Below are 19,981 nucleotides of genomic sequence, written 5' to 3'. Positions count from 1 at the left end.
TACCCATTGAGGCACATGATATGTGTGACGGCCAAATGGATCCTTGGGGGGAAGCGGCTCTGTCACCGCTTCATCACCCCACAACACATTCTCTTGCATGGCGCGCTTCAAAAAACCCTAACTTCGCTCCTCCGAAAAGTCGCACTAATTTCCTTCCGAAAAATCATATAAATTAATTTACTTTAATTTAATTTTTTAATAAATAAATTAAATCACTTTATATTAATCTACATAATTATTTTTGTATTTCACTAATTGTTTTGAATCCATATTAAGAATCTTAAAGCTCTTTAGAAAATCAGCAATTTGCAGGGGTCTAAAACTACAAAAAGGGACAATGTTCCCTTTTCAAAGTCAGGATTGCATATCCCTGTCTTAAACTTATCTGTGATTCCCAGTGAAGTGGACTAGGTATTTTAATTTTTTTGGACGGCCATCTTGATACTTTCTTGGACAATTTGTAAGTATACTGTCATAAACAATCTGTAATGACTAAGACTTATATATATTATAATAGGAAAAACAATGGTGAAGGCGTATGCCATAAATAACATGTATAAAATAACACATGGAACTTATTTATTATAAATAAGAAGTCATTGTTTAGAGGCGTTACAGAGTGTACGAGGACTAATTCTTTTGTTCAACTCTGTAAACGCTGTCAAGCGTGGCGAATATAGACGAGCAGGAGGAAAATTGGATCTTTTGCTGTGCCCACTTTCAGATTCCAGTCCACCACAATGGGTATATATTTTGGTGGAATGATATTGTAATAGTAAAATCACCAGATTTCTGATTTTTTTTTTCAGTTTTGTGTCTATTTTGGTGGAATGATTTAATGTAATAATATTTTGAAAAGTGGCATATTAGTTTGAATGTTTTGAGTAATTTCATGATCTATCATCACAACGTAGATAGCAAGTGAAGAGAAATGTAATGGTGAATAGTAGATCATGCTAGTTAAATAGATGAATGGAGTGAGGTTGAAGTGGCATATTTTTGTGCTTAATTTAAATAACTCATGTCATGATTCCTATCCATTCATATTTGCAAATGTTTACATCAATCTCATCATATACTTATCATTATTGTATGATCCCCATTCACTCTCACTTCCATACATTTGGAGCTCATCTCAAAATTATCATCTTAGTCTCAAGGCTCATTTTCAAGTGAATCGAGATTGCTGGTAGTTTAATCCTTAAGTGTGCAAGAATCAATATAAATATTTAAATTTTAAAATTTAAATTCCACATTTCTCGCCCCCTCCTACTAGTTGTCATGAGATGACTAACAAACATTCTATGCGATATGCAGCTATGTCATTATATTTGAAGACATTATAAGGTGTAGTTAATCTCTTCCAAAAAAGAAAGAATAACAAGAGCAATTAGAGAAGACTTTGATTTCTATAGGGACATAGAATAATATTTGCATATAGACCATTTACATGTTAATGAATGTTGACTTCCATATTTCAAGTACTACCATTTAACTAACCCACCAAAAGTACAAACTAGGATAATCCATTTGCCTATTGAGTCAATAAACTCCTCAATGACATCCGTAGATGCCACCTTTAAAAGATGTATATTAAGAACATAGTGAACAACTTTTGAAGTGCACATTTTGTGATATTATTCTTGCACAACAAAATCAATTTTGTATCACTCAAGGTTGACCCCATGGCACTTGAGATGAAATTATAGAGATTATGAGACATTGTAGATTGTAAATCGTCATTAGACTAAGGATGCCAATTTTTGAATATCGACAAACTATTTCTGCACAACTTCAATACCATTTTTTAGCAATGTTCTAGAGGTAAGTATCCTAAGCCTTACATTTATTTTTGTACATTAATTATAATTATAAACATAGTTCTATTATTGTGGTTGATTTAGTGTACATTTGTTGTTTTCACTTCCAATATAATCAATATAATAATAGATTTATTTCATTATTTTTTTTAAGAATTTGATATATTCTACACTTAAAAGGACTTTTCCTAAGAATTTTAGCTTCTAAATCTAAAATTAGTTATTTACTTTGGATTCACTAAGGTTTTTTCCTTTGTTTATCATATCTTTATTAAGGTTTAAGCATACAACTTGAAAATATACCTCTTTGATCCCATGCACCCACCCTTGAATAATTCATCATAGTGGGTTTTCATAGACCTTTCACTTAGTTGACATACATGCATACATTTTTTTATCTATAATTATTCCTAAGTTTGACACATAATCATTACATGAATGATATTATCATGATGTTTAACTCTATTGATGATGGTATATTTTTCTATGGAGGCGTTATTGAGCACATGCTTTCTTTTCCCTCCTATATTGAGTTGGATAGTGCCTAACCATTCCTTTTAGGCATACTCAATCTTCATGGACCTATATTTTTATTATTTTTCTTCACCTATGATTTACTAAAAACCATATTAGTGAGACAACTAGGGTGATAAATAGTAATGTGATCACATCTTCTTTGAATCTAATTACAATATATTAAAGCTTTTTTTTATGATACCTCTCTTACATATTGTGCAAACTCTATATCCATATATTCATGTGCTTTATTTGAATTTCCTTCTTTTACATGACATGATGATGTGTTTCATGATGGTAATTTTACATATAGACCACATTAGCATGCTATGGATATACTTGATTGCCTTAAATTACATAGTAGTGAAACTAAACATATGATGATAGTGTTTCCCCTTAATGTCAATTTATTAGATCCTCATGTAGGGTAAGTGCAAAAAGACGGGGCAACAAAAAGATACCACTTTATTTTTTGGCCCCCATCAAATCATTTACCACTCGCCAAATTGGCTTGGAGTGACCAAGCCTTAGGTTTGATCAATTCAAACCATTTAGCAAGTGCCAAATAAAAATGCATTTTTGAAATGCTAGCACCAAATCGTCTCATTGGATGAATTCTCTTTCTTGTTCTCTCTGTCTCTCCCAATTTGATTAAATGTTTCTCACTCCCCATCTTTGTCTTCAAGTCAAACTCGATCTCCCAAGAAGAATATAGACATGAAATATAACATTATGTAAGTATGAATCATATTTTAATAAGTTATATTTCATGTATATATTGGTAGGATGTTTGAGCTCGTGGTTTCAGATCTTATAAATTTTTAGATAGTCAAATTTTTGTAAACAATAGGCTCCAATTAACTCACTCTCTCTCTCTCTCTCTCTCTCTCTCTCTCTCTCTCTCTCTCTCTCTCTCTCTCTCTCCTTTGAGATCTAGACCTATTGCTCTACCACTCTTCCTTTGTCCCCTTTCTACCTTTCTCTATTTGGCTCTCTCCTCTCTCTCCCAAGGTCTAGCCCTACCTCTCTACCTCTCTCTCTCTCATGTTCCTCTACTCTCTACTATTTGTTTCCTCTCTTTCTTTACACACCTCCTCCTCATTCTTTCCCTACCTATACTTATCTAGGTCTCTCTCACCCTCTCTCTGTCTCTACCTTTCCTTCCATTCTTACCCCCATCTCTATTGTTGGCTCCCTCTCTTGCTTCTTCTCTCTCCCTTTTTTATTATTTACATGTCATCTCTCTCCATTATCTATATCACTACATCTTCCTCCCACCCTCTCTCCCCCCTTATCTAGGTCTCTCCCTCCCTCCATATTTACCTCTCTACCTCTCCTTGCCTATTTAATTACCCACCTCTCTCTCCCCCTCTATCTCTTCCTTAGGTCTCTCACCACTCTTTCCACAGTCTTTAGTTCTCTCACCTCTATATCTTTCCCCTCTCTAGTTATTTCCCACCCTCTCCATCTCCCTCTCTCTCTCTCTCTCTCTCTCTCTCTCTCTCTCTCACTCTCTCTCTCTCTCTCTCTCTCTCTCACACACACACACACACACTCATTCCCTACCTACTTCTCTCTCCCTCCATGTATACTACTCCTTAGCCCTCTCTTTCTATTTTGTATTCTCCATCTCATCTTCTCTCTCCCTCCCCTCTATAGGTCATCACCTCTCCCTCCTTTGTATAAGGTTTAATTAATAGGGTGTATGATATAGGGTTTAGGGTACAAGATTGATGGTACAAGGTTTAAGATACATAGGGTTGAGGTTATTACCTGTATTGATACTTCAATCTATCTCTCCATATCACTCACTCTCTTTCTCTCTCTTTTGTCTCTCACCTCTCTCTCTCCTCTCTAGGTCTCTCCCCCCTTTCTTCCTCCCTCTCTATCTCCCCCTCCCTCCTTACCCCCATTGTCCAGGTCGTCACCTCTCCCTCCCACCCTCCCTCTCCCATCTCTAGGTTTCTCCCTCCCTCCCTCCCTATATATCTACCTCTTCGTCCATGTCTCATTACCCATCTCTCTCTCTATCCCCCTCTATCCATATCACCCCTCTCTCTCCCCATCTAGGTCTCTAAGCTCTCTCTTCCCCTCTAGGTATCTCATCCATCCCTTCTTACTCCTCTCTCTTTATAAACTCTCTCATTTTCTTCTCTCTCTCCCCTCACTTGTCTATCTCATCCTTCCCTAGGTCCCTAACTCCCTCCATGTCTATCTATGTTTGTTATTTTGTCTCTCCTCTTCTCCCTCCTCCCCCTCTCTAGGTCATCACTTCTCCCTCTAATTTATATGGTATAAGGTTTAGGGTATATAAACTATTTAGGATATAGATTTAGGCAATGGGGGGAGGCTAAAGAGGTGGAGATGGAGATGGAGAGCTAGAGAGGGGGAAAATAGGGAGGTGAGAGACCTAGAGGGAGAGAGGGAGGTGAGAGATCTAGATGAGGAGAGAGAGGGATGAGAAACCTAGAGCCTGGGGAGAGCTAGGTGAGAAAATTAGAGGGGGGAGAGAGGGTGGGAGGGGGAGGTGGTGATCAAGAGAATGGAGAGAGAGGGGAGGAAACAATTTAAGTGAGGGAGAGAGAAGAAGAGAGAGGGAGGGATGCATATATAGAGATGGGTTTAAGAAGTAAAGGAAAGGTAGAGAGGGAGAGATGGTGAAATACACCTAGAGAAGAGAGAGAGATGAGAGAAAGAAAAGAGGGAGAGAGAAAGGGAAGTATCAATAGATAAGGAAGGTGGTTGGGCTCGAGACAAAAGGTAAAACCTCAACTATCCATCACCAATCATAAAATCTAAACTCTAAGCCTTAATCATAGTGCAAGAGTGAGACAAAGAGAAAAAGAATTGATACAATGTAGAAAATAATGTGCTAGTATTATTTGCTGCTAGCATCATGTCAGTGTATTTTAATAAAATTATACCAATATCCTAAACCCTAAATCCTAAAACTATACCAATACTATAAACCCTATATCCTATAGCTAGATGGGGAGAGAGAGATTGGTGAGATAGATAGAGGTGGCTAATGGGACATGGATGGAGAGGTGGAGAGGGAGGGAGGGAGAAACCTAGAGAGAGGAGGGAGAGGGAAAAGTGACCACCTAGACAATGGAGATAATAAGAGAGTGGGAAAGGGAGAGGGAGAGAGATGGGGGTAAGGAGGGGAGGAGATAGAGAGGGAGAGGGAAAAAAAGAGAGGGAGAGAACTAAAGAGGGGAGGGAGGGAAAGAGGAGATACTAAAGAACAAAGAGAGAGAGGAGTAAGAAGGGATGGAGGGAGAGTTAGACATGGAGTGAGAGACTTAAGAAGGGAGGAGATGGAAAGGTGAGGTGAGAGAGAAGAGAAGGAGAGAGTTCATAAAGGGATAGGGGTAAGGGTGGAGAGGGACAAAGAGAACTAGAGAAGGAATAGATAGATAGGTAAGAGATCTAGAGGTGGAAAGAGAGGTGAGAGACCTAAATTGGGAGAGAGAGAGAGAGGGGTGATATGGATAGGAGTAGAGAGAGGTGTGTAATGAGACATGGATGCAAAGGTAGATAGGTGGAGAGGGAGGGAGGGAAAAACATAGATAGGGGAGAGAAAGAGGGTGGGAGGGAGAGATGATGAACTAGAAAATGAAGGGAGAGAGAGAGAGAGAGAGAGAGAGAGAGAGAGAGAGAGAGAGAGAGATGGGGGTAAGGAGGGAGGGTAGATATAAAAGGAGAAAGGAATGTGGGGAGAGAGAGAGACCTAGAGATGGGAGAGAGAGAGAGAGATGAGAGAGAGAAGAGAGGGATAGATATAGAGAAGTATCAACATGGGCAATACCCTCAACTCCATGTACCTTAAACCATGTATCATCAATCTTGTACCCTAAGCCATATGCATGGAGGGAGAGAGGGAGAAATCTAGAGAGGGGAGAGAGATGGTGGGAGGGAGAGGTGATGACATAGATAATGGAGAGAGAGAGATAATAAGAGAGGGAGAGAGAATAAGAGATAATGGGGGAGGAATATAGATATGGAGGTAATGAGGGAGGGGGAGATAGAGAGGGATAGAGGAAGAAAGGGGGAGGAGAGAGGTGAGAGAAATAAGAGAGAGGAAGAGGGAGAGATAGAGGGAGGTATCAACATGAGAAATACCCTCAACCCTATGTAACCTAAACCCTTTACTATCAATCTTGTACCCTAAGCCCTCTACCAATAACCTCAACCCAGAAAACCTAGATCATCAAACCTATACCCTACACCCTAAGAGTTATGATATTTGAGTTATAAGAATATCAAGATATACATAATTTACAACCATTTAAGAAAAAAAGAAATAAATTTACATTCTCTTATTAAATAAAATCAAAGTATTTTTGGGGTTTTTCACTTGGCTAGTTTCTTGGATGAAAATTTATTAATTCCCAAACTGCTTAGCACATGAAGATATTTTACTTGGTAGAGATTCATCCTAGTGCTTTTTATAATGTGTGTTGTGACTACATATTTGTAAGATTATATGTTTTGAGCCATCATTTTTATCCATTTAATGTGAAAAAATTCAAATTGATAAATTTTAAGGCATGGATTTGTTAGAACATAATTTTATAGGGGGTCATACTTTTATAATATTTATGTATAATTTTCTAATATAAGGTTATAGAACCTTATATATTATATTCTTTATAAGCATATCCCATTTGAAATAGTTATAATCTAACAAGTTCTATTAGCTTATTAATTATTTATAAATGGAGGTTATTGAAAAGGTGTGACTAGTGAAGTCGCCCTTCCTCCTATATTTAAGGAGGTTCTCTCTCATTTGAGAGGTGAGTGGATTTGGAGCTTTATGGTGAGTTGTATCACTATGCACAAGAGGTATTATTGGCCATGTGGAAGAATTGGAGAAGTGTCCCCAAGTTCATTCAAGTCTATTTTATTATAGACTATATTTTGTAGGTGTTTTAATTAAATGATTCTTTATGGGGATTTTGTCTAAAAGGGTTTTCCTCATGTATATCTTGTGTATTGTGTTAATTTATGGTTGTATGCTTCTTAATGAATTTATTCTAGATCTTGTTTATAATGATTACTATCCTAAGATCCTAATTTATAACAGGATTAATCTCATATCTTGACTAAAAAATAGTGTTTGTGTATATCATGACAAATTCTATAGCTTAAGAAAGAAAAAAAGGATTTAAGAAAGTAGAATAATGAAAGGAAATAAAGGAAAATAAGTATTGCTATTGAACGATGATACAAAAAATTAATAGTTGATATTGCACAAAATGAAAGTTACTTCCATGGATGTTACCACTCCTACAACACTTATCCCATACCAGACAATTTTAAAACACCATGAGATACCTTGTAGGCAATGCCTTTTGGTTCTCTATGAGCCCAAAATTAAAAAAAATCTCCAACTATACTATGAACCTGCATTGAATGAAATTAAACTCCCATGACTCTAAACTTTGTCTTCAATGAAATAGCTAAATTTATTACATGTTATATGTTGGTAGGGAGCATAGATTAAAATCTTGCATAGGTTCTCATGTGAAAATTTTGTCTTGATGTTAAAATTTTATTTTTCAAATTTTTATGAAATTTTAATTTATGTAGTAAATGGGAGTATTTACATTTCTTTATTGTCTTGTATTTCAATATTTGGTGGTTAAGGTCACCAAAAAGAGCATTACTTACACATTACTTGAAAGAGAAAGAATCACTAACTATCACTTAGGATTTTTATATATGATAAGTTGAAAACACATTTTGCTCATTAAAAATATATAATTTTAGTTTAAGATTAGAAGTTGCACACTAGAGTTACCTATATTGGACAAACTCAATCTATTCAATATGATGTCAAACTACATAATATTTTAATAGCATAATAATTTAATATGTAATATTTTTGTTCAATGATTGAGGTTGAATTTGAATGTGGAATTATATTTTAACCATTATTACTTGTATTTTTAGTAAGATATGATGAGTAGCAATGCATATGCTTATGTATTAATTTGGCATATGTCAACTTAAACTAAACCCACTAATTAAAGGGTAGTGAATAACACTTTATATATACTTACTGATATTTTCATATTTAAAAAATAATAAAAATGCATTGTATTAATGGATTAAACTATGTTAAATTCCCTCACAATTGTACTAGTGAGTGTCCAACTACTAGGTCTTCTCCCCAATACTACATTAAAAACTATGAAAAAAAATTATTTGTTGATTTTCATATTGGTTTGATTAATTTAATTCATTATAATTGCACGTATAATCTCAAATTATGAAAATAAATAAAAAGAAGAGACATTAAAATTAGTTATTAGTTGAAGTCTTCATTTATTTGCATATTGGAAAAATTATAAACATACAAGTTAACTTTGAACCATTATATTTAGTTATTTGTTTAAGCATTCTAGTATAAATTGTAATTGTTCATTTATTTAGAATTTAACTTGTTCAGACACAAAGGTAAATGAAACATGATCTTTAGGTTCTTGCACTTTTGAGCCTCAAGCTCCAAATCTAGCAATCAAACAATAAGAAAAGCAAATACAAACAAGTTCACACAAGATTCTTAAACCAATTCTCTAAGGGAAAACTCACCCACCTCCACTCCTTACCTACCTCCCTTCTCCTCACTCCCCACTACCTCCCCCCTCCGCCCCCTCCCCCACCTCTGCCCTCTCTCTCAAGTCTACTCCACAGAGGCTTCACTGGCTAGGCGATATTATATCACGTGCATTCATATTGGGGGGTTTAATATCCCAAAAATGAGGGTGCAATATATTGTTTATTAGTGAAAATAGGGGGGTTTTTAATTCCGGCTATGAAAAAATACAATATTTGGTGAAAATAGGAGGGCTTTTAATTTGGGCTATGTATTAGGAGTGGGTGACAAAAAGGAGTTTAGGGCAATATTTTTTGAAAATAGGGGGATTTTTTAGTATACTATAAATGCACGTGCTATAACCCAAGTTCATTAAGTGAAGCCCCCGTGGTCCACTCTAAGTTAGTTAAGGAAAAATCAACCAAGCTTTGAGATCATTAATCAAGAACAAGTTTGATTAACAAGTCCAAATCCTACAACAAATCTAAGAATAAAATAAAATACAAGCCACTTTAGAGCTAGCACTCATTGAGGAATTATTTGAGAGAAAAAAATATTATCTTAATACTTTTCTCGATAACTTCCAACATGAACTCAATATAATATGAGCTAACAACTCAAACATTCACATTAGAATCACCCCAACTACATCCCTTTAGAGATTTGTAGGAACAAACCCCACACTACCACTAGTATACTATGCTTCAATACTCCCATATGACATCAAGCACTCAATCCTTGTGAAGTGGGAAATCAACTAAATATCACAAATCTGATTGCCACATTCAAGACTTTCTTCCTCAAGATGAAGGTGGTCCTTTAGACACTCCCCTACTCCACTTGTTACCATATGAGCAAGAGTGATTTGTTTGAATACAAGCCATACATGAGCAATACTTGTGTCTCCCTACTTTTGACTTAGGCACAATAATGGTTAGTTAGATGTTGGTGAGCATAGTTAATAAACCCTATGTAGGTAAATAACGCACCTTAGTTCTAACAAACACAAAGTCAAGATAGTTTTCAAAGCACTTCACTGACATAGATGCATTATTTTTTGAATATACACCAATTCGATTCCAAAATCTTCAACATTAATACTCTATTACATTTATATTATTGATTTAAAGGTTACAAATTATTAGATTATCAATCCAAATTAAATCTTATTTTATTATGTTACTTCCCAAGGAGAATCAATTTTCCTTCAGAAATACATTAAAAATGTTTGTTTCCAAAATTGGATGAAAACTTGTGAAAATTATTTACTGTAAAAATTAAAATGGTGTGTCTTGAATGGCATCTTACAAAATAGCATATGGGATCTTTTTATTATTATAAATAGAAAACTGTCTCCATGCATTGCAATCAATCGAGGGACTGATTATTCGTTTTTTATTAAATTTTAATCATATTGAATTTAGTATGGAATGGAAAAGGTCAAAAGTAGGCTCTGTATTTATTATTGAAAGGAATCCTGCTGTATTTTTTTGTCCTAGTGGAGGCTTCGAGTGCGGCGAATAAAGACGAGCAGGTGGGCGATCGGATCTTGTGCTTTGCCCATTTTTAGATTCCACTCCTCCACCAAATCATAAATTTATCGTATATGAGATCGTACTTCAGCCATTTTGGATCTAAAATTGATAGATTTCAAGGCTTAAAATTCATGCCGGTCACTGTATTTAAGCATCTTTATATCCGTAGAATTATCATCACATCAATTGTCAATTTTTTTCTTATCATTGAAGTTATAATTATTATGACTTGAAATGTATATCTCCATTTCCCCACCAATTAAAATGGTAGGAAAATCCTTAATTTATTATTGATGATAGTAATTCGCCATTTTCAGATTGTATCATTAATTTATTAAGAAGCCAGAGGAATCTAATCATCATTTATTCTCATGGAGTAAACTAAAAGTAAGGGTAACATCAAGGAAAGGGATTTGAGGTAGTCAATTATGTGACGTGTTGAATAGAGCACAGTTGATTACCCACTCCATTAAAGCATATGATAAGATATATAGATTCGGCACTGAAATGTAGTTTGTGGAGAATGATAATATAGGTAGAGCTGGTTTTGAAATGTTGCTTGCAGTCTTAGTTAAAATTTCAGAGTGAAATGGAAAGCAATGGTGGGCATTCAAAAGACCAGCGGACTGTGCCATTATGGGCACTGTTCAAGTACGCTGACTCAATAGATTGGTGGCTTGTTGGTGTGGGTAGTTTAGGATCCATTGGAGATGGAGTGTCCACGCCTGTCTTAATGATCGTCATGGGTGCCCTGATGGATACATTAGGAAATTATGAGCCATCTTCTCAACGCAGTCGTATCGAGTATCTTCATACCATGAACAAGGTAAGACATCCAGACCATTTCTTCCAGCCTTGATATCATATAGTGTTAGCTTGGTATATTTGTAGATGTGATGATTAAGGTTTCAATGTTTTCGATCATATTTCAGTATCTATTAATAGATGAGATCGTAAGAAAAGAGATTATGAATCATGAATTGTGATTGAAAATGTTGATGAAGAAATTTTTGTAGATTTGATCATGTAAATTTTTTCTTTCATCATCATTTCAATCATTATTTATGATCCATCAATACAATGAGATCACAAGAGAAAGGATGATGAATCATGGAGTATGATTGATGAGTAAATATTTGTAGATTTGGTTATGTAAATTTTTTTCTTCTTCAACATTCCAATCATATTTTATGACCTATCAATAAAAAGAGATCACAAAAAAAAAAAGATGATAAATCATGAAGTATGATTCAAAAATATTGATTAAAAAAACAAATTTACATAATCAAATTAAACTTATGTCATAAACTGAAAAATTTCATTTTTTTCATATCTATAATGAGAGGATATATTTTTCATTGATTTGTGTTTTTATGAATCCTTGCAGTATTCTCTAGAAATCGTTTATATTGGTATTACGACTGGATTCGCTGCATTTTTAAGTAAGTATTTCATCTTTCTTTGCTATTATATAGACAAAATATATATAATCTTATCTACTCTACTAGCATGAGACGTTATTGATGGACCTCTGAAATGACTTGTTTGAAGGTGGATTTTGTTGGACAAGGACTGGAGAAAGGCAGGCCTCTTGTATGCGCAGGAAATACTTGAAGGCTGTGCTAAGGCAGGACGTGGGATTCTTTGACATTCAAGGAACCACCACATCCCAAGTGGTTACAAGCGTTTCCAACGATACCCTTGTTATTCAAGATGTTTTGGCTGAAAGGGTATGTTACTTGTTAACCAGACAGAAAATGTCGAAAATTAATTTTAAGATTAATAATATATATGAAAAGTAAATGTTTTTGATTTAGAATTATAATTTGGTAAGATATACAATAGTAATATTTTATAATACTAGTAGTCTATCGCACTAATGATAAATACAATTACATATCAAATTTGTAAAGTCCATAAGATCTAATTGAAAGGTTTCTTAAGATTTGTGGTTGATTTTTAATCGAAACAGATCACAAGAACAAGAAATAAATAACAGTCAATTGCATGAGTTTATTTCTACAGTATGTTGGCTCTTTGTGCGAGACTTACCAATTCTAATTAACTCTATGTTTTTATCAAGCAGATACCAGACTTCCTCAAGAATGCAGCTTTCTTCATTAGCAGTTACATCGTGGCTTTCTACTTGACATGGAGGCTGGCAGTTGTGGCATTTCCATTCGTGGTATTTCTCATAATTCCGGGAGTAATGTATGGGCGAATTCTAGTTGGGATTGCTCACAAGACGCGGAAAGCCAACAGCATTGCCTGCAACATTGCAGAGCAAACTCTGTCGTCGATTAGAACAGTCTTTTCTTTCGTAGGAGAGGAAACAACAATCACCAAGTTCGCAGACGCACTTAATGAGAGTGTAAAGCTTGGAATTAAGCAGGGTCTGATCAAAGGCATAGCAGTGGGAAGCACGGGAGTGGTGTTCTGCATGTGGGCATTCATATCATGGTATGGCACCAGACAGATCATGTATCATGGAGCAAACGGAGGAAGGGTTTTTGCAACTGGAACTACTTTGATTTTGGGCGGCGCTTAAGTGCTTTATAGTTTTTCAGGATAGATCTTATAAAGATAGAGATTTTCTTGTTATTTAAGGAATCTCAAGTTTAATCATCATATACAACTTTGTGGATGTTTTACAGATCTCTGGGCTCTGCACTTCCAAACATCCGATACTTTTCGGAAGCCTGCAGCGCTGCTGAGCGCATATTTGAGATGATCGAGAGGGTGCCCATCATCGACTCTGATGACGGCAGAGGAGACATTCTGGAACAAGTGCGCGGTGAAGTCGAATTCAGAAACGTTGAATTTGCATACCCGTCGAGACCAGAGATCCTCATATTTTCTAATTTCTGTCTCACCATCCAGCCTGGCAAAACAGTCGCCTTGGTGGGAGGAAGTGGATCGGGAAAGTCTACGGCGGTTGCGTTGGTGGAGAGGTTTTACGATCCTCTGGCTGGCCAGATTCTGCTGGATGGAGTTGATATTACGAAACTGAAACTGAAATGGCTGCGCAGCCAAATTGGGTTAGTGAGCCAAGAGCCTGCGCTGTTTGCGACTTCCATCAAAGAAAACATTTTGTTTGGGAAGGAGGGAGGGAGCATGGAGGAAGTCATTGCTGCCGCGGAGGCCGCCAATGCTCACAAGTTTATTACCCAGTTACCAGATGGGTATGACACCCAGGTTAGATTTTATTTTCCCATTTTCTTCCCCACTTCTCATTCGTCCCACAATTTCTCACAGGTTTATAGATTTTGTCCAATTTGGTAAACTTTAAAAACTTGTTTTTCCATTGTTGGTTTTTTAACTTTCTTGATGGCAAATATAGGTTTTTTCTGAAGGGGGAAAACATTGTGAAGTGTGTGCTGGTTGAAGTGAGTTAAATGGCTGAGAACCTGTTGATAATATTACTTTCACTTATGTTTGGGTTTAAATTCTGATAATAAAGATCCGTTTAATGTTGGAATAACATTTTATCTGTTTGTTGTTTTTACAGTTATGTTAAACTTTGTGAGTGTGTCTTGTATTTTTTAAATAAAGTAAAATAATATTTTTTGAGGCTAAAATTTTAATGATATTGGAATAATATAGACTGTTTAAGTTATTTATTTATTTTTTCAATTTTTCTTTAAATTTTGTGGGGGTGTCTTTTTATTGTTCTATTTTTATTTTTGTATATTGTGTTAGTAACATTAAAATAGTATCTTAGACTCTTGGAGTCCAAATTATCATGATAAAGGTCCGTCTAATATAAGAATAGTATTAGTTGTTTAATGTTATTTTTTTGTATTTTTGCTCTTAGGGTGGGGTGCCATGGCCCGGGGCTTCCTAAAAAATAGAGTTGGAGCTTCTGAGATTTTTTAGGAAAATTTTTAAGCTATTGGTCCCATGAATTTTGTAGTGTGGTCTAGCTTACAAATCTAAGCTCCACAATTTAAGGAAGTTGGTGGAACTCATGAATATGTTATACTCGTCTTCTATACTACATGCATGATAAAAACAAGTAAAAATAATTCATTTCCCTTCAAAATTAATTTTTAATAGAACCTAAATTTAGATGTTTGACAAGTGACAATAACACCCTAAGCTAGTGGGCAATTTCTTCCCCACCTCTTTATCACGGGCTCAAATTTGTAAGCCTAAAAAAATAGGGGCTTCTATGTTTTTGGAAAAGATTCCAAATAATCCCCAGCACAATTTTTTTTAATTCATGAGACCACCTCTTCTTTAAAAATAGAACTTAAGACCCCTGATGGAACCCTGACTTACTTTACATGTTTAAAACTTTGTGGATGTATCCTTCTACTGACATTATTTTAAATATTGTATTAACTTTATTATAAATAAAGTAAAATAGTACCCTATCATTGTTTGGACTTTGGAGTCCAAATTCTGATGATCATCTAATAATGAAAAAGTATTAGCTGCTTATTGTCTTTTACAATTTTTTCTCTACACTTTGTCCTGTTAAACTTTGTGGGTGTGCCTTAATATTACAGGTTGGAGAGCGAGGAGTGCAGATGTCCGGAGGACAAAAGCAACGAATAGCCATTGCAAGAGCCATGCTCAGAGATCCTCGACTACTTGTTCTGGACGAGGCCACGAGTGCTCTGGACGCAGGGTCGGAGAAGATTGTGCAGGATGCCCTGGACAATGCTTCAATTGGCCGAACAACGCTCATAATTGCCCACCGCCTCTCCACAATCCGCAACGCCGACCTCATTGCAGTGGTGGGTAATGGTCAGGTGATCGAATCTGGCGAGCACAACGATCTGATATGTAGAGAAGGCGGAGCCTACGCCGCTCTGGTTCAGCTGCAGCAAGCGGCAAGTAACGTAGAGGAGGCAGAAGAGCACCATGATGTAAGAGAGGAGGTGCTTACAAGAGCAAGAAGCTCCAGCGTCGTAAGCAAATCAAGTTCACTCCGGTCTATATCAGTATATCCAGAACAGGAGAATAAAAAAGTTTTTTCTTCTGCCCCATCGTTCCGTCGACTGGTGATGTTAAATGCCCCGGAATGGAAGCAGGCTGTAATGGGGTGTTTGGGTGCCATCGCCTTTGGAGGAGTTCAGCCCGCTCATTCCTATACTCTCGGGTCTATGATTTCTGTGTTTTTCATTAAAAGCCACGCTGAGATGAAAGAGAAATCCAGAAACTACTCCCTTGTCTTTTTCAGCTTGGGAGTAATTTCGCTGCTGGTTAATGTGCTCCAACACTACAATTTCGGGAAGATGGGGGAATATCTTACCAAAAGAGTCCGAGAGCGAATGCTGTCCAAGATCCTCACCTTTGAAGTTGGCTGGTTCGATCAAGATCAGAATTCTAGCGGAGCCGTTTGCTCCAGACTCACTAAGGAGGCTAATGTGGTATGTTTTCTATTATTTTAATATTTTTTCTGGCAAATGTTTTTGATGGGAATTTATATTCGGTGAAATTACATATGTGGATCTATATCTCTAATTTGAATATTTAGCAATACTTAGCAATACGTCACTCAGTATTTTAATTTTTTTTTTTCTGAGTGAACGTTTTTGAATGGAATTATGAATCAGTAAGATCACAGATGGAACCTCATCCTCAATTTGAATACTTAACAATATATCATTCATTATCTTAATTTTTTTTAGGGATAAACACTTTTGATTGAAATTAAAAATTGGTGAGATCACAGACGGGGAACTCATCCCCGACATGAATACTTAACAATACATTTCTCATTATCTTAAATTTGTTTTTGAGTAAATGCTTTTGATTGACCTTATGGATCAGTAAGATCACAGTCGGGCACTTCATCTCCAACATGCATATTTAGCAATACATTTCTCATTATCCTAACTTTGTTTTGGGGTAAATGTTTTTGATCAGAATTGTGAATCGAAGAGATCAAGATAGAGACCTCATCCCAACATGAATACTTAGCAATACATTTCTGATTATCTTAATTTTTTTCTTAGTGAATGCTTTTGATTGAAATTATGAATCGGTGAAAACAAAGAGGGGACCTCATCCCCAACATGAGTATTTAGCAATACATTTCTCATTTATCTTAACTTTTTTTTTTTTCAGAGTAACACTTTTTATCAGAATTGTGAATAGGTGAGATCACAAAATGGAACCTCATCCCCAAAATGAATATTTAGCAATATGTTTCTCATTATCTTAATTTATTTTTATTAAACACTTATGATCAAAATTAAGAATTAGTGTGACCACCAATGAAGACCTCATCCCAACACTCCAATAGAATTAGAACTTTAATTGTAAGAATCAGAATACCATAATTTAATCACTACCTACAAATGTTTGCCCATTTGAATAATTTTATTTATGAAAAAAATATATATATATTCTGAACTTCGTGAATTTTTTTGTACAGGTGAGATCTCTTGTGGGTGATCGTCTATCTCTTATTGTACAGACTATATCTGCAGTGGGAATAGCAATCGCCGTGAGCTTGATTGTAGCATGGCGTCTTGCAGTTGTACTAATAGCAGTGCAACCAATCTCAATAGCAAGCCACTACACACGAAAGGTTCTTCTTACTCGTATGTCTGCAAGGCTTGTGAAAGCCCAAGATCAAGGAAGCCAAGTAGCCTCAGAAGCTGTAGGCAACCATAGGACTATTACAGCCTTCTCTTCACAGGATAGAATTCTGAGTCTGCATGCAAAGACTCAGGAGGGCCCACATAGAGAAGCCATGGAGCAGTCCTGGGTTGCAGGAGTAGTTCTTGGGGCATCACAATGCCTAAGTTTGTTAAATTCAGCCCTCGGCTTCTGGTACGGGGCACATCTTGTCTACCATGGTTACATCTCATCCGGTGAGCTTGTCAAAGTATTCTTAGTTTTGATGAGCACTGCAAGAGTGATAGCAGAAGCAGGGAGTATGACCAGTGATATTGCTAAAGGCTCAGATGCCGTCAAATCAGTCTTCGAAATCTTAGACAGAGAGAGCCGCATAAATCCGGACGATGAAAATGGCGAGAAACCAGCCAAATTGCAAGGCAATATCGATGTCAAAGACGTGTACTTTGCATACCCATCTCGCCCAGATGTTATGATCTTCAACAAGTTTAGCCTGAGCATGAAGGAGGGCCAAAGAGTGGCTCTGGTTGGGGAGAGTGGGTCAGGAAAATCCACAATTATTGGGTTGATAGAGAGATTCTATGACCCATTAAAGGGCGTTGTGAGAATTGATGGAAGAGATATCAAAGGGTTCAACTTGAGGAGCCTCAGGCAGCATATTGGCCTGGTAGGCCAGGAGCCTGCCTTGTTTGCAGGAAGCATTCGAGACAACATTTGCTATGGAAAGCAGAATGCAACTGAGGCAGAGATGATCGAGGCTTCCAAGGCAGCCAATGCTCACGACTTCATAAGGTAAAAAATAATAGAAGAGCTTAAGCAATGGTGAATTGTTTGTTACTTCAAATATTTATAGTTTTTAGTGTAGGGTTTACACTTAATATATTGGTTGTTTATATAGGAATCAGGTGGATAAGTTTAATATAGGAATGTTTACTGTTTAGATTTAGATTGTCTATATAAGAATTCAATTATCTATCTAAACATCTAGTAAATTATTGATAAGTTTAATATAGGAATGTTTACAATCTAGGTTTAGGTTGTTTATATAAAAATTCAACTTCTTGTGTAAGTATCTAGTAAATTATGGATAAGTTCAATATAAGAATGTTTATTGTCTAGGTGTGGATTGTTTATATAAAAACTCAACTCCCCTTCTAGACATCTAGTAAATTATTGATAAGTTCAATATAAGAATTCTTATTGTTTAGTTTTGGATTGTTTTTACAAGAATTCAACTCCCCGGATCTATACATCTAGTAAATTTATTATAACTTATCAATTGTTTATATGAAAATTTGGTTTTCAAGTAAATTATTGATGAGTTGATATGAATTGTTTATCATCTAGATTCTTACTTGAATAAAGATGAATGGATAAATAGTTGATTATTTTTACATGAGAATCAATTATTTATAATTAGTTGTTCAAACTAACAAAAAAACTCATTTCTTACTTTCAACTATCAAGTATTGAACATTAATCTTATAAATTAACATATTAATAACTTTTTAGTGCTAACAAGTTGTTTTGATTGTTAGTTTTTTGAAGGAAGGATATGATACACAGACTGGGGACAGAGGAGTGCAATTGTCAGGAGGACAAAAACAAAGAATTGCAATAGCAAGAGCAATAATAAAAAATCCAAGCATATTGCTTCTAGATGAGGCCACTAGTGCATTGGATAGCCAATCTGAAAAAGTGGTACAAGAGGCCCTAGATAGAGTAATGGTGGGGAGAACAAGTGTAATTGTAGCTCATCGACTAAGTACTATTCGTGATGCAGATTTAATAGCAGTGATTAGGGAAGGAAGAGTTATTGAGAAAGGTACTCATTTTCATTTGATGGGAAAAGGGGAGAGTAGTCCATATTTTTGTCTCGTTGCAATGCAAAGCACAAATGAATAATAATTGATTTAAATAATATATTGAGAAAAAAATAATTTTTATTACGAGAACATCTACAATCATGTCATAAGAAAAAATAATTTTACTATCTATAATTATAAATTAAAAAACACAATACAGTCTTTCACTACTTTTACCTTTCTATGCGAGTGTGACTAACTTTGAAAACTCTTCTAAATAAATTAAAGTTTACTTTTTAAAACTAATTATGATAATATTATTGAATTGTGGTTAAAACCTATTACTTTAAGTTTCTTACACGTATAGATTTAATTTAAGAAGATAATATTTTAATTAATATAATTAGATTTAAAGGAATGCATAATCTTTTCTCATAATATTTAAAAATAAATATATAATTAAAATGGGGAAAATATATCTTTTAACAATTTTTTATATTTTATGTATCGATGTATTGTGATTGATATTTAAGTATTAAATCAAAGATTTGATTGACATATATAAGACGGTAACCAAATAAATTTAGGTGTTTTATAATTGTAGTTAGAATCGCACTCACAATTTTAATTAGAGATGTGATTGTGTCCTTCACATGTATAGATCTAAGAAATTTATAGTTGTTCATTTGATATCTAAATGTGCACATCATGGTGTTAAGGAATAACTTTAAGAGTTTGTATTACAAGAGTTAGATTTTGAATATTCCTTACACCTTAACCTTGAACCACTTATATGTTGCAAATAATAATGAAATAGTTGTCCTTTTGAATAGTGATGTGAGCCTATAATAAAAAAAATCTATTATTCTCTTGATAAGCTTCCTTCTTTGTGAATTGATGACTTTCTAATGATCTGGTAATAATATTAATGACCTAGGAAATAACTTTATACATGACAACTACACCTCAAATCAAATAACTTGGCATGCAAACCAATGTGAAATTATCATAGTTTATAATTAAGTCAACTAGGATTAGGGGGAATTTGACTCTAGATAAACATAATTGCATCAATAATCTCATCTAACTTGAACATTACACCATGTT

At 35.2% G+C, this 19,981-nt stretch overlaps 1 protein-coding gene across 1 annotated transcript; it reads left to right on the top strand.

Annotated features, from left to right (window-relative positions):
• The first annotated feature begins 11,064 nt into the window (after nt 1-11,064).
• On the top strand, nt 11,065-18,974 carry LOC131030385 (ABC transporter B family member 15). Its single transcript, XM_059208752.1, is given in 8 exon segments — nt 11,065-11,301; nt 11,863-11,917; nt 12,027-12,205; nt 12,562-13,025; nt 13,130-13,670; nt 14,987-15,853; nt 16,864-17,861; nt 18,608-18,974. Coding segments are annotated over 8 exon segments (3,708 nt in total).
• The last annotated feature ends 1,007 nt before the right edge of the window (nt 18,975-19,981 follow it).

This window comes from Cryptomeria japonica, chromosome 7 (genome assembly GCF_030272615.1).
Source record: "Cryptomeria japonica chromosome 7, Sugi_1.0, whole genome shotgun sequence".
NCBI lineage: Eukaryota > Viridiplantae > Streptophyta > Pinopsida > Cupressales > Cupressaceae > Cryptomeria > Cryptomeria japonica.
This window is presented reverse-complemented; position numbering and strand designations above follow the sequence as displayed.